Source organism: Symphalangus syndactylus, chromosome 24 (genome assembly GCF_028878055.3).
Source record: "Symphalangus syndactylus isolate Jambi chromosome 24, NHGRI_mSymSyn1-v2.1_pri, whole genome shotgun sequence".
NCBI lineage: Eukaryota > Metazoa > Chordata > Mammalia > Primates > Hylobatidae > Symphalangus > Symphalangus syndactylus.
The window spans coordinates 62369610-62384869 of record NC_072446.2 but is presented as its reverse complement, the minus strand read 5'-3'; the positions used below and the strand labels follow the sequence as shown (position 1 = coordinate 62384869).

The following is a 15260-nucleotide window of genomic DNA, read 5'->3' as shown; positions in this document are numbered from 1 at the left end:
AAAAAAAAAAAAAGAAATGACTGCTTCTATTGTAATACTAATATCTTTCACTTATAAAGATTTCATGTAAATGAAAATATTAACACAGAGCAAAGAGAATTCACAGACAAAACCAAATGGTCAATAAACAAGGAAATTATTTCACCTATCTCACAAATGTTAACTGAGCACTTATTATGTTGCGATCACAGCTCCAGGTGCTGGTGATACAAGCCGTGAACAAGAGGTTAAAATCTTCTCTCATGTAGTATACCTTCAAGTTGGGAAAGACAGAGGCAAAGCAGGACAGAAGGGTTGGAGACTGAATGAGGGGGCTGGTTTTGTTAGGGTAGTTAAGGAAGGCCTCTTCAAGAAGGTGACACACAAACAATGACCTGGATGAAGTGAGGTGGTGATATGTGAGAACACCTGAAGAAGGGTGTGGCAGGAGAAGGGAATAGTCGAGATGGTTGAAGAATTGCAGCTAATGGGGTAACAGGATAAGGAAAACCTAAAGTCAAAAGAGGCTTTAGAAACTCCTCTGTGTGTATTAAGTCCCTGCGAATACTCTTGCACACCTGTCCAGTAGACATGGCCAGCCAAGAGAACATGCCAGCATAAAAGTGCTGCCAGGCTCACCTATCAGTGCTACCAAGCCATTTGTTTTGCACTTCCAAGAAGAAATATTTATTGTATGCAGCCCTTCTCCCTAGAGAAAATGCTCCTCATCACTGGTCCTATCTGAAATTTTTTTCAGGGAATAATATACGAATCTTAAGAGTATAATCTTTCTCTGTCTTAATGTATGTGTATGTCCTTACACATATAAATATCAAGGTTCCACTTGCTTAGGGTATGAACCCCCATTCCCTAAGTTTACCACTGCTCCTATGCTCTCAAGCCAAGACATATGCAAAATATTATTCTGTAGCAGGAAGAAAATTAGACAGTATATAATTAATACTTAAAGCAGATAAAGATCTTCACATACAGCTGTGGAAAATAATTTCAAAAAGCCCACAATAAACTATTTCAGATTTTATAACAACCTGGTGAAGAGTCTTAAAAATAAACTTGAAAGGAGGACTGTAATAGGGAGAAAGAAAAAAAAATCCCCAAGATAGGGCCAAACATGATATCCAGTTTTAGCGTGAAGAAAATTTCTTTGCTAACAAAGAATTTACTATGATGTTAGACTGAATTTAGTCAAAAGAAATAATGCATATAGATCATTTCTGCACTGTTAATAAGACCAAATATTAAGAGGTCACATCTATTTTTTTTTAAAAAACATTTTTTCCTCCCTGGAAAAGTTTCAGACTTAAGTTAGATGAACAGTACTAGGGAAATGAAAGTTTGTGTTCTAAAATATTGTCTTTATTTTTCAGTCAATCTTCTGTCAAGTAAGGAACCACATCTCTAGCTGGGTGTGGCAGCTCACACCTATAGTCCCAGCACTTTGGAAGGCTGAAGGAGGAAGATTGCTTGAAGCCAGGAGTTTGAGACCAGCCTGAGCAACAAAGCAAGACGCCAGCTCCACATTTTTTTTTTTTTTTTTAATTAGCCAGGCATGGTGGTGTATGCCTGTAGTCCCAGCTACTTGGGAGGCTGAGGCAAGAGGATGACTTGAACCCAGGAGAGTTCGAGGCTGCAGTGAGCCATAATAGCACCACTGTGCACTCCACCCTGGGTGACAGAGCAAAATGCTGTCAAAAAAAAAAAAAAAAAAAAAAGAAACTACATCTCCTGGGACTGCTGCAAAAAATACATATGGATTGATTCTATTAAGTCAATACTAACAGAGACTCCAAGTCAGATATTAGAGTTTTACAGTTAAATAAATCTAACCAATCCTCACTGAGGCTAGAATCCTTTTAGGCAAAAAATGTAACAGAATACATCCATGGAAAAAGATAGTGTGTAAAAATAAAACTCATCTGTAAAGGAAATTTCATTTCCCATTACTTATAATGTCAGAGACTTGTTCTCATAATAAACTTCCTCCAGAGGGTTTAGTTGAGCAATTCACGTGAGAGCAGCTAAGAAAGTTCACTGGAGGGCAGATGGATGTGGTCTCAGTACTGACCAGATGGGAGTGGTAAGCGCCCCAGTGATTTACTCTTTTGTAGCAAGTTCCTGCATCACTTGCCCATGATCAGATGCAGTCTGTTAAGGATAATCTCCCTCTAGGGTTAATCTCCCTCTAGGCTACCACATTCTGGCGCTGCTTTACAATGTTACTTATAAAATTACAAAAAATACTAGGGGAGGGATAGCATTAGGAGAAATACCTAATGTAGATGATGGGTTGATGGTTGCAGCAAACCACCATGGCACATGTATACCTATGTAACAAATCTGCACGTTCTGCACATGTACCCCAGAACTTAAAGAATAATAATGAAAAGAAAGAAAAAGCTTTTGTAAAATAAAATAAAAAAATAAATAAATAAATAAAAATAAAGGGAAGCCCACTAGGACTCAGATTCTACCAGCTACCACTGGAAAATTAGCAGATTTTTCTAATATTTTATTTCATTTTCATCTCATTAATGTGCTCATCCTAGATGTATATTTTAAAAACTCTCATTTGACACCAAGTTTGCAATTTAGAAGGAAATCAAAGAAAAAATTATAAAAGATCTCTAACATTCACCCTGGCACCTAATCTGAGCCAAACGCCAGGTCTGGCATCAATGAACTCATTTCCTCCACATTTTGAAGGCACATAAGTTTAGCTCTATGGGTTTGCCTAGAGCAAAAATGTTATAAATGTACCCAAGTCATCTGGTTTACAATGTTTTTGTCCTGTTTAACTACAGAACTTGAACTATATACTCAAACACTACTGTGCCAAATTCATTATATCTTAAATATTTTTGAAAAGCAAGGTCTATATCCTTAGATAATGACTATATTTTACTTCCAAGGTACTAAAATCCAAAATTATTTTGACAAACTAATAATGAAGGCAACACTGTAGTAATAAATTAATATACCAATGTAGGTCATCTGAGTTATTTTATTTCTACATTTTAAAAATTACAAACTGGCTGGGCGCAGTGGCTCACGCCTGTAATCCCAGCATTTTTGGGAGGCCGAGGCGTGCAGATCACCTGAAGTCAGGAGTTCAAGACCAGCCTGGCCAACAGGGTGAAACCCTGTCTCTACTAAAAATACAAAAATTAGCCGGGCACAGTAGCACACGCCTGTAGTCCCAGCTACTTGGGAGGCTGAGGCAGGAGAATCGCTCAAACCCAGGAGGCAGAGGCTGTGGTGAGCAGAGATTGCGCCACTGCACTCCAGCCTGGGTGACGCAGTGAGACTCCGTTGCAAAAAATAAAATAAAATAAAATAAAATAAAATAAAAAATAAAAATTACAAACTGGTAAATTTTGAACCAAAGTCCAACTCTCTTTAGGAGTACCTACTATAGATCCTTATATCTGGAAGCACACAAAAAACTTCCAACTTCTTCCTGACTCCCTATGGGAATCCATTTCCCTAAGGTTATAAGCATGCTTCCACCTATCCTTAAAACTATCCTCCTGGATCATGAGTACAAAATGTTAACATTCAGTATATTCTTCTTTATATCTTCTGGATACTGTTAAGCACAAATTTAGTTTTTGCTGGGGAGGAAAAGGTTCAGAATTGAGTAAAAACTTCTCATTAAATCCATCCATTTGAGCATATACATGATATATATCTAACACATATTTAAAAATACCAGTTATACCATAGGTAGTCAGATTAAAATGTAAAGTATGGGAAAACTGTATCATTCTCATACATTTAAATATTTTGTAACATGCTGAAAGTCATATGGGAGGACGGGGTGATTCTGACACTCAATAATTGTTGACTGAATAACCACGTACATGAATGGGGGCACACAGCTTTGTAACGTGCCTTTGAAAAGCCATGTCTAGCATGATTTAAAAGGGACGTGCTCCTTTTGTGGCTCAGCTGGTTCTCTCTTTCTCTGCCTAGGCCTCCCATACCGCTGCTCTTGCCGCATGTTCTATGGTTTTGTATCTGGCCTGGCCTTCAAATTTATACACCCCATCTTTCTCCATTTTCAGCCATCCAGACTGAACATTCTCCTTAAAATTGACAATTAATTTAATCAACCGCCTTAGGCAGTAACCTCCTGCACCCGGCCCTCCAATGACCTGTTTCTATGTCCCTACCCTATCTGCTCATGCAGATTATCTGTGCTTCTGCAAGTGAATGAACAAACAGTATAAATCCATAAACCAATCAGGTAAATCCCTCATCTTCCTGCCACCAAATATACAAATTTATCTGCATTTGTATTTACTTTTATTTCCCCCATTTTCTGTATCTTAGTAACTTCTTTTCTGTTGGAATAATCCCAAGGGAAAGAAAACATGCCCTAAAAGCTCATTATCTTTAAAAAAAATACCTTCTCCTTACCTACATTCAGGTACTGCTCCACGTCTTTGCTCCTCTTCACAGTGAAACTTCGGAAAAAAGATCTACATTCTTGGTCTCTACTTCCTCACCTTTCACCTCAAACTTTAACCCACACTAATCTACTGAAACCTCTACCACCTCACCAAGTGTCTGTGAGCCACTACATTAATACTGTTCCTCCTATTTCCCAGCCGCTCCTTCTCGGCTTCTTAAGCTTTTCCCATCCTTTCAAGTAGCACTTCCTCTAGTATGACAGATTAACAGTGCCTCATGCAGACTTCACCTGACCTTAGGGCCCATCCTGCATCCTCTTCTCTTATCACTGCTCTCTACTCCCACTGCCATGGTTTGAAGTACTATTTATATGCTACTGATCCTTAAGTCTAAATCTCTCTGCTCACCTCTCAGACTTATATCTCAATATCAACCAAACATCTCCATTTGTATATCTAATTGACATCTCAAAGTGATTATGCCACAAATGGACCTATTTACTTTGCTTCCCACTCAAACTTATTGTTTCCACATTTCTTCCTAACTCAGTAAATGGAAGAATATTCTTCCATAGCCTCAAACCAAAAACAGAAGTTATGCTAAATTTCTTCCTGATTTAGCAAGTATACTTCCAAAGTATATCTAGAGTTCCATTCTCTTCTCCATTCAATTCCACGAGTGGCAAGCCAGATAAACAACCATTATCTTTTGTCTAGAGCTCGGCAAAAGTCTGGTCTTCCAGCCCTCACCAGTCCTCAAACTGTTCTCTTTACAGGCAACAGAGTAATATGTTAATCTATACCAGACTATGTCTCATCTTTACTTAAAGACTGTTCGGGCTTTCCACTACCAGTAAAGTAAAATCTAAATTTGTTGTCAGGACAACAAAGCCCTACAGGGGTAGTTTCCACTGAGTCTCCAGCCTGTCCTCATACCAATTCCCTCCCCGACAATGCTCCAGCCACACTGATGTCTGCCACACTGATGTCTTTCGATTCTTACCACCACACAGTGCATTCTCACCTTGGAGTCTTTCTACCCACTCTCCCCTCATTTGCAATGCTCTTCCCCCAGCTCTTCATCCCTGACTCCTCATTCCACAGGTCTCAGCTCTAATGTCATCATCTCAGAGAAGCCTTCTTTGCCTACCCAATGTAAACTCCCATATCTCCCACTTCTACCCAGTTATATCTTATATTTCTTTCCTTTAAAACATTTACCATACCCTCATACTATTTATCTGTCTAACATGTCTTTCTTCAAACCAGACTCCATGAGGGATGCAATCCTGTTTGTATTATTACCACTATATCTCTAGCCTAGCAGAGAGCTCAGCACCTGGTAGGCAATCAAAACAGTTATTATAGAATGAATAAACAAACATGGCAAGACACTGGCTTTTTGTCCTAAATTTTATGTAAAAAATTCTGGCCTTGCAGTTTTGCTTTTTCAAAACAAAACAAAACCCACCGCAAAACACACACACAAAAACAGAAAAGCCCAGATAGAAACAATTACCCTCTGGGAACATTCTGAAATCAAAAGTAAATTAAAAGCAAGCAAATTTTATCTATACCTTTTTTCTTTGGAACTTCTGATAACTTTAGAGAAAGCTTACTCTCAATTTAAATGTGTTGATTCCAAAAAACTGGCTACCCCAAGCCATCAAACCATTTAACTTATTCTTTGAATCCTATTCTGAGTTCTGCAATTTGACCAGACTTCACATGCCAAAGGAAACATTTTGGATGGAGAACAAGGAAACTATAATGCTTAGCATTTCTCCATTATAAAGTTGGTTTCCTGAAACCAGAGGATAAGGCTAAAATCCATCATCTTCTAGAAATGACCACTCAGGTATGATGAAAAGCAGAATATGCTAAGTTTCCACGTCTCTGTCCAATTCCCAAGAATCTCACATTCTATAATAGACTTTATTTATCTTAATCTCCTTCTCATCAATAAAATGTCAGTACTAAAAAGCTGTAACAATCAGGAAGTAATTTTGAGCAATTCTGACTTTCCTGTTAAGAACTATTCTGGCCCACTGGTCACAAGGGAAAAAAAAACAGGGAAACTTCATAAAATCCTTCTCTTTACAATGCCAGCTTGGAGTTGCTCCAGGAGCAAGCCTTTTGGGGTTCTTGTGTGTGGTATAATGATCGGGGAAGGCAAAATGCATGAGAACACATGGTAAGTCCTTACAGTGATTTCTGTACCGACTTACCAAGTATGACTCGAACCTTACCAAACACATTTACACATACGCATTTCCTCCACATAAGGGAGGAAAGAAAGAATGAGTAGTGCATATGAGGTGGAAACAAGGCTCCCTGGATATAGGAAATCAGATACCAGATAATTTAGGGATTCAAGGAAAAAGAAGAGTAAGGAAAGCTGGCTTTTTAGCTATAATTAAGCATAATGAGTACAAAAGGGATAAAATGAAACATAGATGCTTTTGTATATTTCAGCAGAAAAAGCTTTTATATGAAATTTCATGCATAAATTTTAAAAAATTATACATATATCAACATGCACATAAAAACAATTCGTTTCATACTTTTAATTCTTGATAGACTTTGCTGAGAGGGACCTAGAATGGATACACTATTAAAAATCAGTGAAAGCACACAAGAAAATATTTATTCCTCTTTCTATTTCCTCTCATTCTTTTATAGAGTCGATTTGACTGGCACTAAGGATATTTCCCAGAAAGGAATCCCCAGTAAACTATTAACCACATTATCAAAAGCCTCCTATATTAAAATTACCCCAAGGGACAAGCTGACCCTTCCCAATCAGATTAATGACTGTATGCCACAGGACAGACTTGCTTATGTCACTAAGGGAGCTACACAAATACTAGCAAATTTAAAAGAATAATTAGTTTATATTGCTTCCACGTACCTCACCTTTTTCTTTAGATTCCAATTGAAAACTACAGATATGAGCTGGCTTACCTATTTGTTTAACTTCTTCAGCAAAGTATGGGTCATTCAAATCAACATCAGAGGGAAGTTCCTCTTCACTGGCCTCTTCAGCAAGAGCCTTAAAAGTTGAATATAAAAATACAAAATTTCATTATTATAAGAATTATAATAAATGTATACCAAGAAAAACTGTATGCATTTCTTTTAAACCAAGTAGTTCAATCTAAAAGTAAATCAGTGGTCAAGCGTGGTGGCTCAAGCCTGTAATCCCAGCACTTTGGGAGGCCAAGGTGGGTGGATCACGAGGTCAGGAGTTCGAGACCAGCCTCGCCAACACAGTGAAACCCCATCTCTTCTAAAAATACAAAAAAATTCGCCGGGCATGGTGGTGCACGCCTGTAGTCCCAGCTGCTCAGGAGGCTGAGGCAGGAGAATCACTTGAACCCAGGAGGAAGAGGTTGTAGTGAGCCGAGATCGTGCCACTGCACTCCAGCCTGAGCAACAGAGTGAGACTCCATCTCAAAAAAAATAATAATTAAAAGAAAAAAAAAGTAAATGGACCAGTTTATAAAACGACTCCCACCTAAATTATTCTGTTTGTTCAACAAATAATTATAGAGGCTGGATGCAGTGACTCATGTCTGTAATCCCAGCGCTTTGAGAAGCTGAGGTGAGCAGATCACTTGAGATCAGGAGTTTGAGACCAGCCTGGCCAACAGGGTGAAACCCTGTCTCTACTAAAAATACAAAAGTTAGCCAGGCATGGTGGCGGGCACCTCTAACCCCGGCTACTTGGCAGGGGAGGCAGGAGAATCGCTTGAACCCAGGAGACGGAGGTTGCAGTGAGCCAAGATGGCGCAACTGCACTCCAGCCTGGCAACAGAGCGAGACTCCATCTCAAAACAAACAAACAAACAAACAAAAAAATATAGAATACTTAATAAATGCAGGAAACCATGTAGGCCTTTTGGGAGAAATGGAAGTTATCAGATACATGGTTTCTGTCCTCAAAAATTTTACCATCTATTAAAGGAAATCAGACACATAAACATATAAATAGACAAATACATAAATAAAAATAATTCAAGATAGGAAGGGTTAGGAGAGACAAAGTGTTGCAGACATTTGAAGGAGAAGATCTGAAGGAGAAGAATACTTTTAGATGGGTGATCAGTGATGGGAGGTGGCCTTTTCTCTCATAAAATTGAAAAATGACAGTGACTGAATACATTGTGAATTATCTCTTAAATTATTAGTTACAACAATTTGTTGGTTAAAGAAAATAATTTTTATTATGAAAATCTAAAACACACATAAAAGTAGGACAATGTAATGAAGCCTCTGTTCTCATCACCCAATTTTAACAATTATCTTGTTTTATCTATAAGCCACCCCTAAAAACTGTCAGGCTATTTTTAAGTAAGTCTGCTGGTTAAATTTTTCCTAATCTAATTTGAACAGACTTTTTACTAAATTAGCAAATTTAAATAAGGCAATCAAATCTACACAATAAATAGAACACATGTGAACTAAGATCAGGCTAACCAGACTGAATTTATCTCTAGGAATCTAAAACATCTGAAGTCATTTAAACAAAAATATTTAGAATGCCATTACTGTTAAACATCCTGCATGCAAAAAGAATCACTAAAGTCCTAAACAATATTTATGTTGACATTAACGTCCTTTTAAGAACAAGTGCTTCTGGATTTTTTTTTTTTTTTGAGACAGAGTTTCGCTCTTGTCACCCAGGCTGGAGTGTAGTGGCGTGACCTCAGCTCACTGCAACCTCTGACTCCCAGGTTCAAGCAATTCTCCTGCCTCAGCCTCCCAAGTAGCTGGGATTACAGGCGCCTGCCACCATACCCGGCTAATTTTTTGTATTTTTAGTAGAGATGGGGTTTCACCATGTTGGGCAAGCTGGTCTTGAACTCCTGACCTTAGGTGATCCGCCTGTCTCAGCCTCCCAAAGTGCTGGGATTACAGGCGTGAGCCAACACACCCGGCCAAGAACAAGTGCTTCTTTTTTTTTTTTTTTTTTTTTTTTTTGAGATGGAGTCGCGCTCTGTTGCCCAGGCTGGAGTGCAATGGCACGATCTCAGCTCACTGCAAGCTCCACCTCCTGGGTTCACGCCATTCTCCTGCCTCAGCCTCCCAAGTAGCTGGGACCACAGGTGCCCACCACCACGCCCAGCTAATTTTTTTGTATTTTTAGTACAGACAGGGTTTCACCGTGTTAGCCAGGATGGTCTCCTGAAATCATGATCCGCCCGCCTCGGCCTCCCAAAGTGCTGGGTTTACAAGCATGACCCACCGCACCCAGCCAGAACAAGTGCTTCTAAGAATTTTTTTTTTTTTTTTACCAAACTATTATATGGATTCAGCAGTAACATGCTTTTAACGAAGAATATTTGCTATGTATCTACTCATTTCTTTAACTGCTTTATAGATCTAAACAACAGCTAGATCAAAATACTAGATAATAGGCATATAACAGGTATTCATTTCTTCAGTAATCATTTTTCAGTATAAAAATTGAAACCACTGAGGAATAAAGGGGCAAAAATATTTTTAACTTGAAGAAAATTCTTGAAACTCTTCTATATACAAAGAACCTGTGGAGTCGGAAAGGATCTGTTGGAGTCAAGTCTGGTACTGAGTATTGCAGGGTCTAGAACACCCTGGACACTCAACAATGTATTTTGAATGCTGCTGACGAGTCCAGACTTAGCCCAAATGAATGGAAAAAGTAGAAGCACAAACTCGAAGCTCCCAGCAAATGAAAATCAAACAGAATAGCTGCTACAATTCTCAGAATGACTACTTTATTGACCCCATGAGGGCCCACTTGAGACATCTCCAATAAACTGATAGCTTAACACTTGTGGAGTTATTTCATTTAGAAGATATTTTACTCAGTTTGGGAGGCCGAGGCGGGCGGATCACGAGGTCAGGAGATCGAGACTATCCTGGCTAACACGGTGAAATCCCGCCTCTACTAAAAATACAACAAAATTAGCCAGGCGTGGTGGCGGGCGCCTGTAGTCCCAGCTACTCGGGAGGCTGAGGCAGGAGAATGGCTTGAACCCGGGAGGTGGAGCTTGCAGTGAGCCGAGATCAGGCCACTGGACTCCAGCCTGGGTGACAGAGCAAGACTCTGTCTCAAAAAAAAAAAAAAAAAATTTTTACTGCCTACTGAGTTTGAAAAGTTCTAGGGAAGAAGAGAGTTAGTTAGCACATCAATGGGAGCAGGGCTCTTACCCCACGTGGTGTTACATGTATATTATTTTCATACATGGTTCCTGGCTCGTAAGTTCCTTAGCCCTTGCTATAGTCTTTTGTGTTCGGTCTTAAGGGCAGGACTGTACTCTTCCCTCACCTTTCTGATTGTGCATCTTAAGGCCTTCCCCAGAGAGGGTCCTGCCCTGTACTTGTGGGGAAGGAATGCTGGCATCATGAAGCTTCCATAAAAACCCGAGAAACGAGTTCACAGAGCTTCTGGATAGCTGGACACATGGAGGTTCCTGGAGGGTGAAGCGCCCAGGGAGGCATGGAAGCTCCACACCCCTTCCCCCATACCTTACCCTATTTCCTCTGTATCCTTTGTAATATCCTTTATGATAAACCAGAAAATGTGTGTAAATGTTTCCCTAAGGTCTGTGGCCACTCAAGCAAATTAACCGAACCTAAACAGGGGGTCGTGGGAACCCCAACTTGAGGCCAGTCAGTCAGAAGTTCTGGATGTCCAGACTTCAGACTAGTGTCTGAAAGGGTGGAGGCAGTCTTGGGGACTGAGCCCCCAATCTATGGGATCTGACACTATCTCCAGGTAGTGTTGGAATTGGAGGTCACGCAGCTGGTGTCCACTGGTGAGTGTGTGGAGAAAACTCCCTACCCATTTGGTCACAGAAGTCTCCTTCTGTGTTGACAGTTGTAGTGTGAGAGCAGAGGAAGAACACAGTCTGAAAGACTTTTTCCTAAAACACCCAATTTCTCCATTTTACTATCCATTTCCACAAACGCTGACTACAACAGAAGTATAAAAATTACTCCACTGCGTCATTCAGCTTTGCATCTCTCTACCCTTACAGCACTAAAAGTCAAAGCTGTACCAAAAGCATTATAAGAACACACAGTATAGAAACAGTATAGTGGGGAACAGAAGAAAGAACACTGGTCTGAGTAACTGTGGATTCTGGTCTCAGCTTGGCCACTGGTATGCTATGTAACCTCAGACTAATCAGCTAATTTTTTTTTACAACTATAAAACAGGGCTGGACTAGAATTAATAATTTTAAGATTCCCCAAGTTGCAAAATTTTGTCATTATCAGTAATAACGCTCTAAGGCACACCACTGCCAGAATGCTGCATTTCAGTGACAAGAGCACTTTTAGTGGCAAAAACCTAAGTGATCTGTACTATTACTGAGGACTCTGGAAAACTCTGGAAAAGATGTTATTCCCTGAACAACATGAGCCAAATCATACTGTCCACAGAAACCATATTAACACAGAGGAAATACTCTATTTATTTATTTATTTTTTGAGACAGAGTCTTGCCCTGTCGCCCAGGCTGGAGTGCAGTGGCGCAATCTTGACTCACTGTAACCTCCGCCTCCTGGGTTCAAGTGATTCTCCTGCTTCAGCCTCCCAAGTAGCTGGGATTACAGATACTTGCCACCATGCCGAGCTAATTTTTGCATTTTTAGTAGAGACAGGGTTTTGCCATGTTGGCCAAGCTGGTCTTGAACTCCTGACCTCAGGTGATCCACCTGCCTTGGCCTCCCAAAGTGCAGGGATTACAGGCATGAGCCACCGCACCCGGCCAGGAAATACTCTTGATAAAGGAATTTAATGACAATAAGGTGATAGATGAGCCATAAGATAATACTGCAAGGTGAAAATGCAGGTTGAGAGATGGAAAGTATGGCATAATTTCACTCATGTTAAAAACCTCTATGTGCATATATCCTCAAGGAAAAAAGTCTGTATGTACCTCTTTTGCTCAGAAACACAGAACAGAATCATACTGCTTAAATCTAGATATTAACTATGTGTTTTACATAGGTGGCATGTAAATGTAAAATGTCAGAATGCAGCAGTTGAAGTGGCTCTGGACTGTGACCAGGCTTTGTACACCATTATGTGGCCATGCTGAAAATACTTAACTTTCTACATTCTCACTTTCCTCTTTCTTAAAATTGGGATGATAGCAAGGCCTACTTCAATGAGTGGTTACATTTTGAGATAATGGATTCCAAGCACCTGGTACCATCTGATACATGGTTTGTATTCAACAAACATTTGGTCATAATTACCACTGATACCTTCTGTTTCCTTTTCAGTCTTTTTTTCTCTTTCTTCTTCTCTAAAAATTGTTCCCAAGGGGTCAGTTTATCCTTTCCTTCCAATTTGTTTTTGACCATCTCTTCTGCACTTTCTTTAAGACCTGAGGAAAAATCCAAATAGTTTAGCTTAAAATGTCTTATTGTCTGGCAATCACTTAAACATATAATTTATAAAGACAAATATAATTTTTGCATATTTAATATAGTAACAAAGATAACATGCAATGGTAAATATCTGTAATACCCCAATATCATACAGTGACATAGGACCAACTTCTATAAAAGTTATTTCCTAATAACAAACAACAATAACCTAACCAAACAAAATCAAAATAAACCAACAAACAAACCTAGCAACTTGATACATGGTCAAGCCACTAAAGAAAAATACTGTATTAAGGCTTGGACTTCATTTCTCTAAACTTTTTTGTGTTGAGATGCTAAGAAAACTTCTGAACTAATTCTTCTCAGGATACTAATTAATTTTTGTAGCAAAAGACAAGTGGCTTTTCTTGTCTTTAATTATCCCCACTTGCTTCTGTCATCCAAGTGAAAGCCTATGTTCTCTGCGAACTACAGGGTTTGAACAAAAATTGTTTAATAAGGAATCCCTGTTGAAATATCCCATGAGCAAAGGATTCTCAATCTTTTCTCAAGCATTCTGTGAGGCCACATAGAAAAGATCAGAAGGACCACCAAGTTCAGATTCCATTTCATCATATGGTTTAGCTCTTTCAATGCTGCTATTTGCTCTTATATTTCATCTCAAAAGGTCTTTCTTCCTATAGTCTGCTATTCCCGATTCACGTTTCTAGGTATCTTATGCAATATCTAGAGGGGGTAACAAGGTAGGAGAAAAAGCCCTAAGGCTGATCTATCCGTTTACAGAGACCCTCATTATTGCCAAAGTAAAGGAAATGTAAATACTGTGCTGTCCCCTTTGATAATAAAGATGCTTTTTATTTTGTAGTAGTGGTTAGAGGACATAGTTGGGTGGATCTTTAAATATTTAGATGACACAAAATTCATTAAAAAAAATGAGACATCAATCCAGATCATCTTCTCAGATATATTCTAAATTCTAAGAAAGTAGAAACAATACTAAATACAATTCTCTTTTGTTGATGAGTATATACAGACTGAGAACATTTAGCAATTTGTCTAAGAACATGGAGGTAGGAAGCTGCACAGCTAAATTTTGAATTCCTGGTCATCCTCTCTACTATTATCAGATACATCTAAAATGCTAGTTTGACCTACAGAATAAAGAAATATATGGCCCAAGAATAAAATCTAAAACTTTGGGCCTCTGGTTCCTTATCTGCAAAATGAATGGTTTAGATCAGAAGTATGCAACCCTTTCCTCCCACGTGCACTGATTTTCCCCCCTCAAAACATTTGGTAAAAGTAAAAATATATAAAACAATAAAAACAGTGCTTTTGGGCCTTGAGCTTCAAAGAACAGTTTGAAACAGCTGAAACAGATCTGTAAGACCTTCCTTGGTTTTTAACCCAAGACTTAATCTTCAAATATCTATAGCTTAGAAAAGTATTAATGTTAACCTATATGCACACCCAAGGTAACACAGATTTGTTTTTATGACATACTGCTGTTAGGATCTCTAACTTACAGGATGCCAAATCAGAACACAATTCTCAATTCAAAAATGTTTCTTATGAGAAAAACATAATTCGCTTTAGTAAACAGTTTTCAGGAGAAATGTGTAATATAAAACCATATTTAGATCTCTGATTCAACAGATAAACAGCACCTAAGAAATGTAAACTGCGATGTTCATTTGAGAGAAAGCAGCAAATTCTGATAAAACAAGTTGATTTCAAAGAACAAAATAATTTATGTATTCTGCCTGTAGGTCAGCACACAATCAGTTCAGTCTAAAATTTTACATGTAGTGTTGTATTATTACATGATGTTTAAATAATACTCTTTGAAGTATTCTACTATAATTTCCTCATGCATTAAGATTTTATTACTTCAAAATACTGAACTAATATAGAAATTTTTTCACCAAAAAAGTTATTTTCTGATTTTGATCCAAGCTCTACTTCCAAATCACCACGATGCTAAGGAGGGTTCTATGTTGTTGTCTCTTAGGTGACTAGAGGACTGGGTTGATGTGTCTCAACCTTTTTTGGAGGCATGGACAGCATGAGATTTTGATAAAAGTTATGGACGCTAACACTGTACTGGAAAAACTTGCGTACAATGTTCAGGAGGTTTATGACTATCCAAAGATCATCTCTGTGTGATGATCCAAGAGCTTAAGGTAAAGAACATTTATAGGAGCTGAAGAGGTCTAGCCTGGGGGAAGATGAAAGTCCATTCCTGTAACTTTGAAGCTTACCAGCATTGACATTTGTAGGTTCTACATCAGGTTTTCTCAATTTCAGTATTATTGTTATTTTGGACCAGATAATTCTTTGTTGTGATGGGCTAACCTGTGCACTGGAAGTTATTTAGCAATATCTCTGGTTATCCACTAGATGCTAGTAACCCCATGCGTAATAATCAAAAATGTCTCCAGACTTTGCCAAATATCCTCTT

General features: G+C 38.7%; 1 protein-coding gene across 11 annotated transcripts in view; it reads right to left on the bottom strand.

The window, feature by feature from the left end:
* Positions 1–15260, bottom strand: part of ESF1 (ESF1 nucleolar pre-rRNA processing protein homolog) — an 82398-nt gene that overhangs the window by 19784 nt on the left and 47354 nt on the right. For 6 of the 11 annotated variants that reach the window (XM_063633976.1, XM_063633980.1, XM_063633982.1 and 3 more), the window contains exons 10-11: positions 12665–12795; positions 7377–7464 (exon numbers count right to left, since the gene is read on the bottom strand). In XM_063633976.1, the coding sequence (XP_063490046.1) occupies positions 7377–7464; positions 12665–12795 (219 nt within the window). The remainder of the gene's footprint in view (positions 1–7376; positions 7465–12664; positions 12796–15260) is intronic. The other 5 variants (XM_055265544.2, XM_063633981.1, XM_055265546.2 and 2 more) reach the window with 1 other exon arrangement.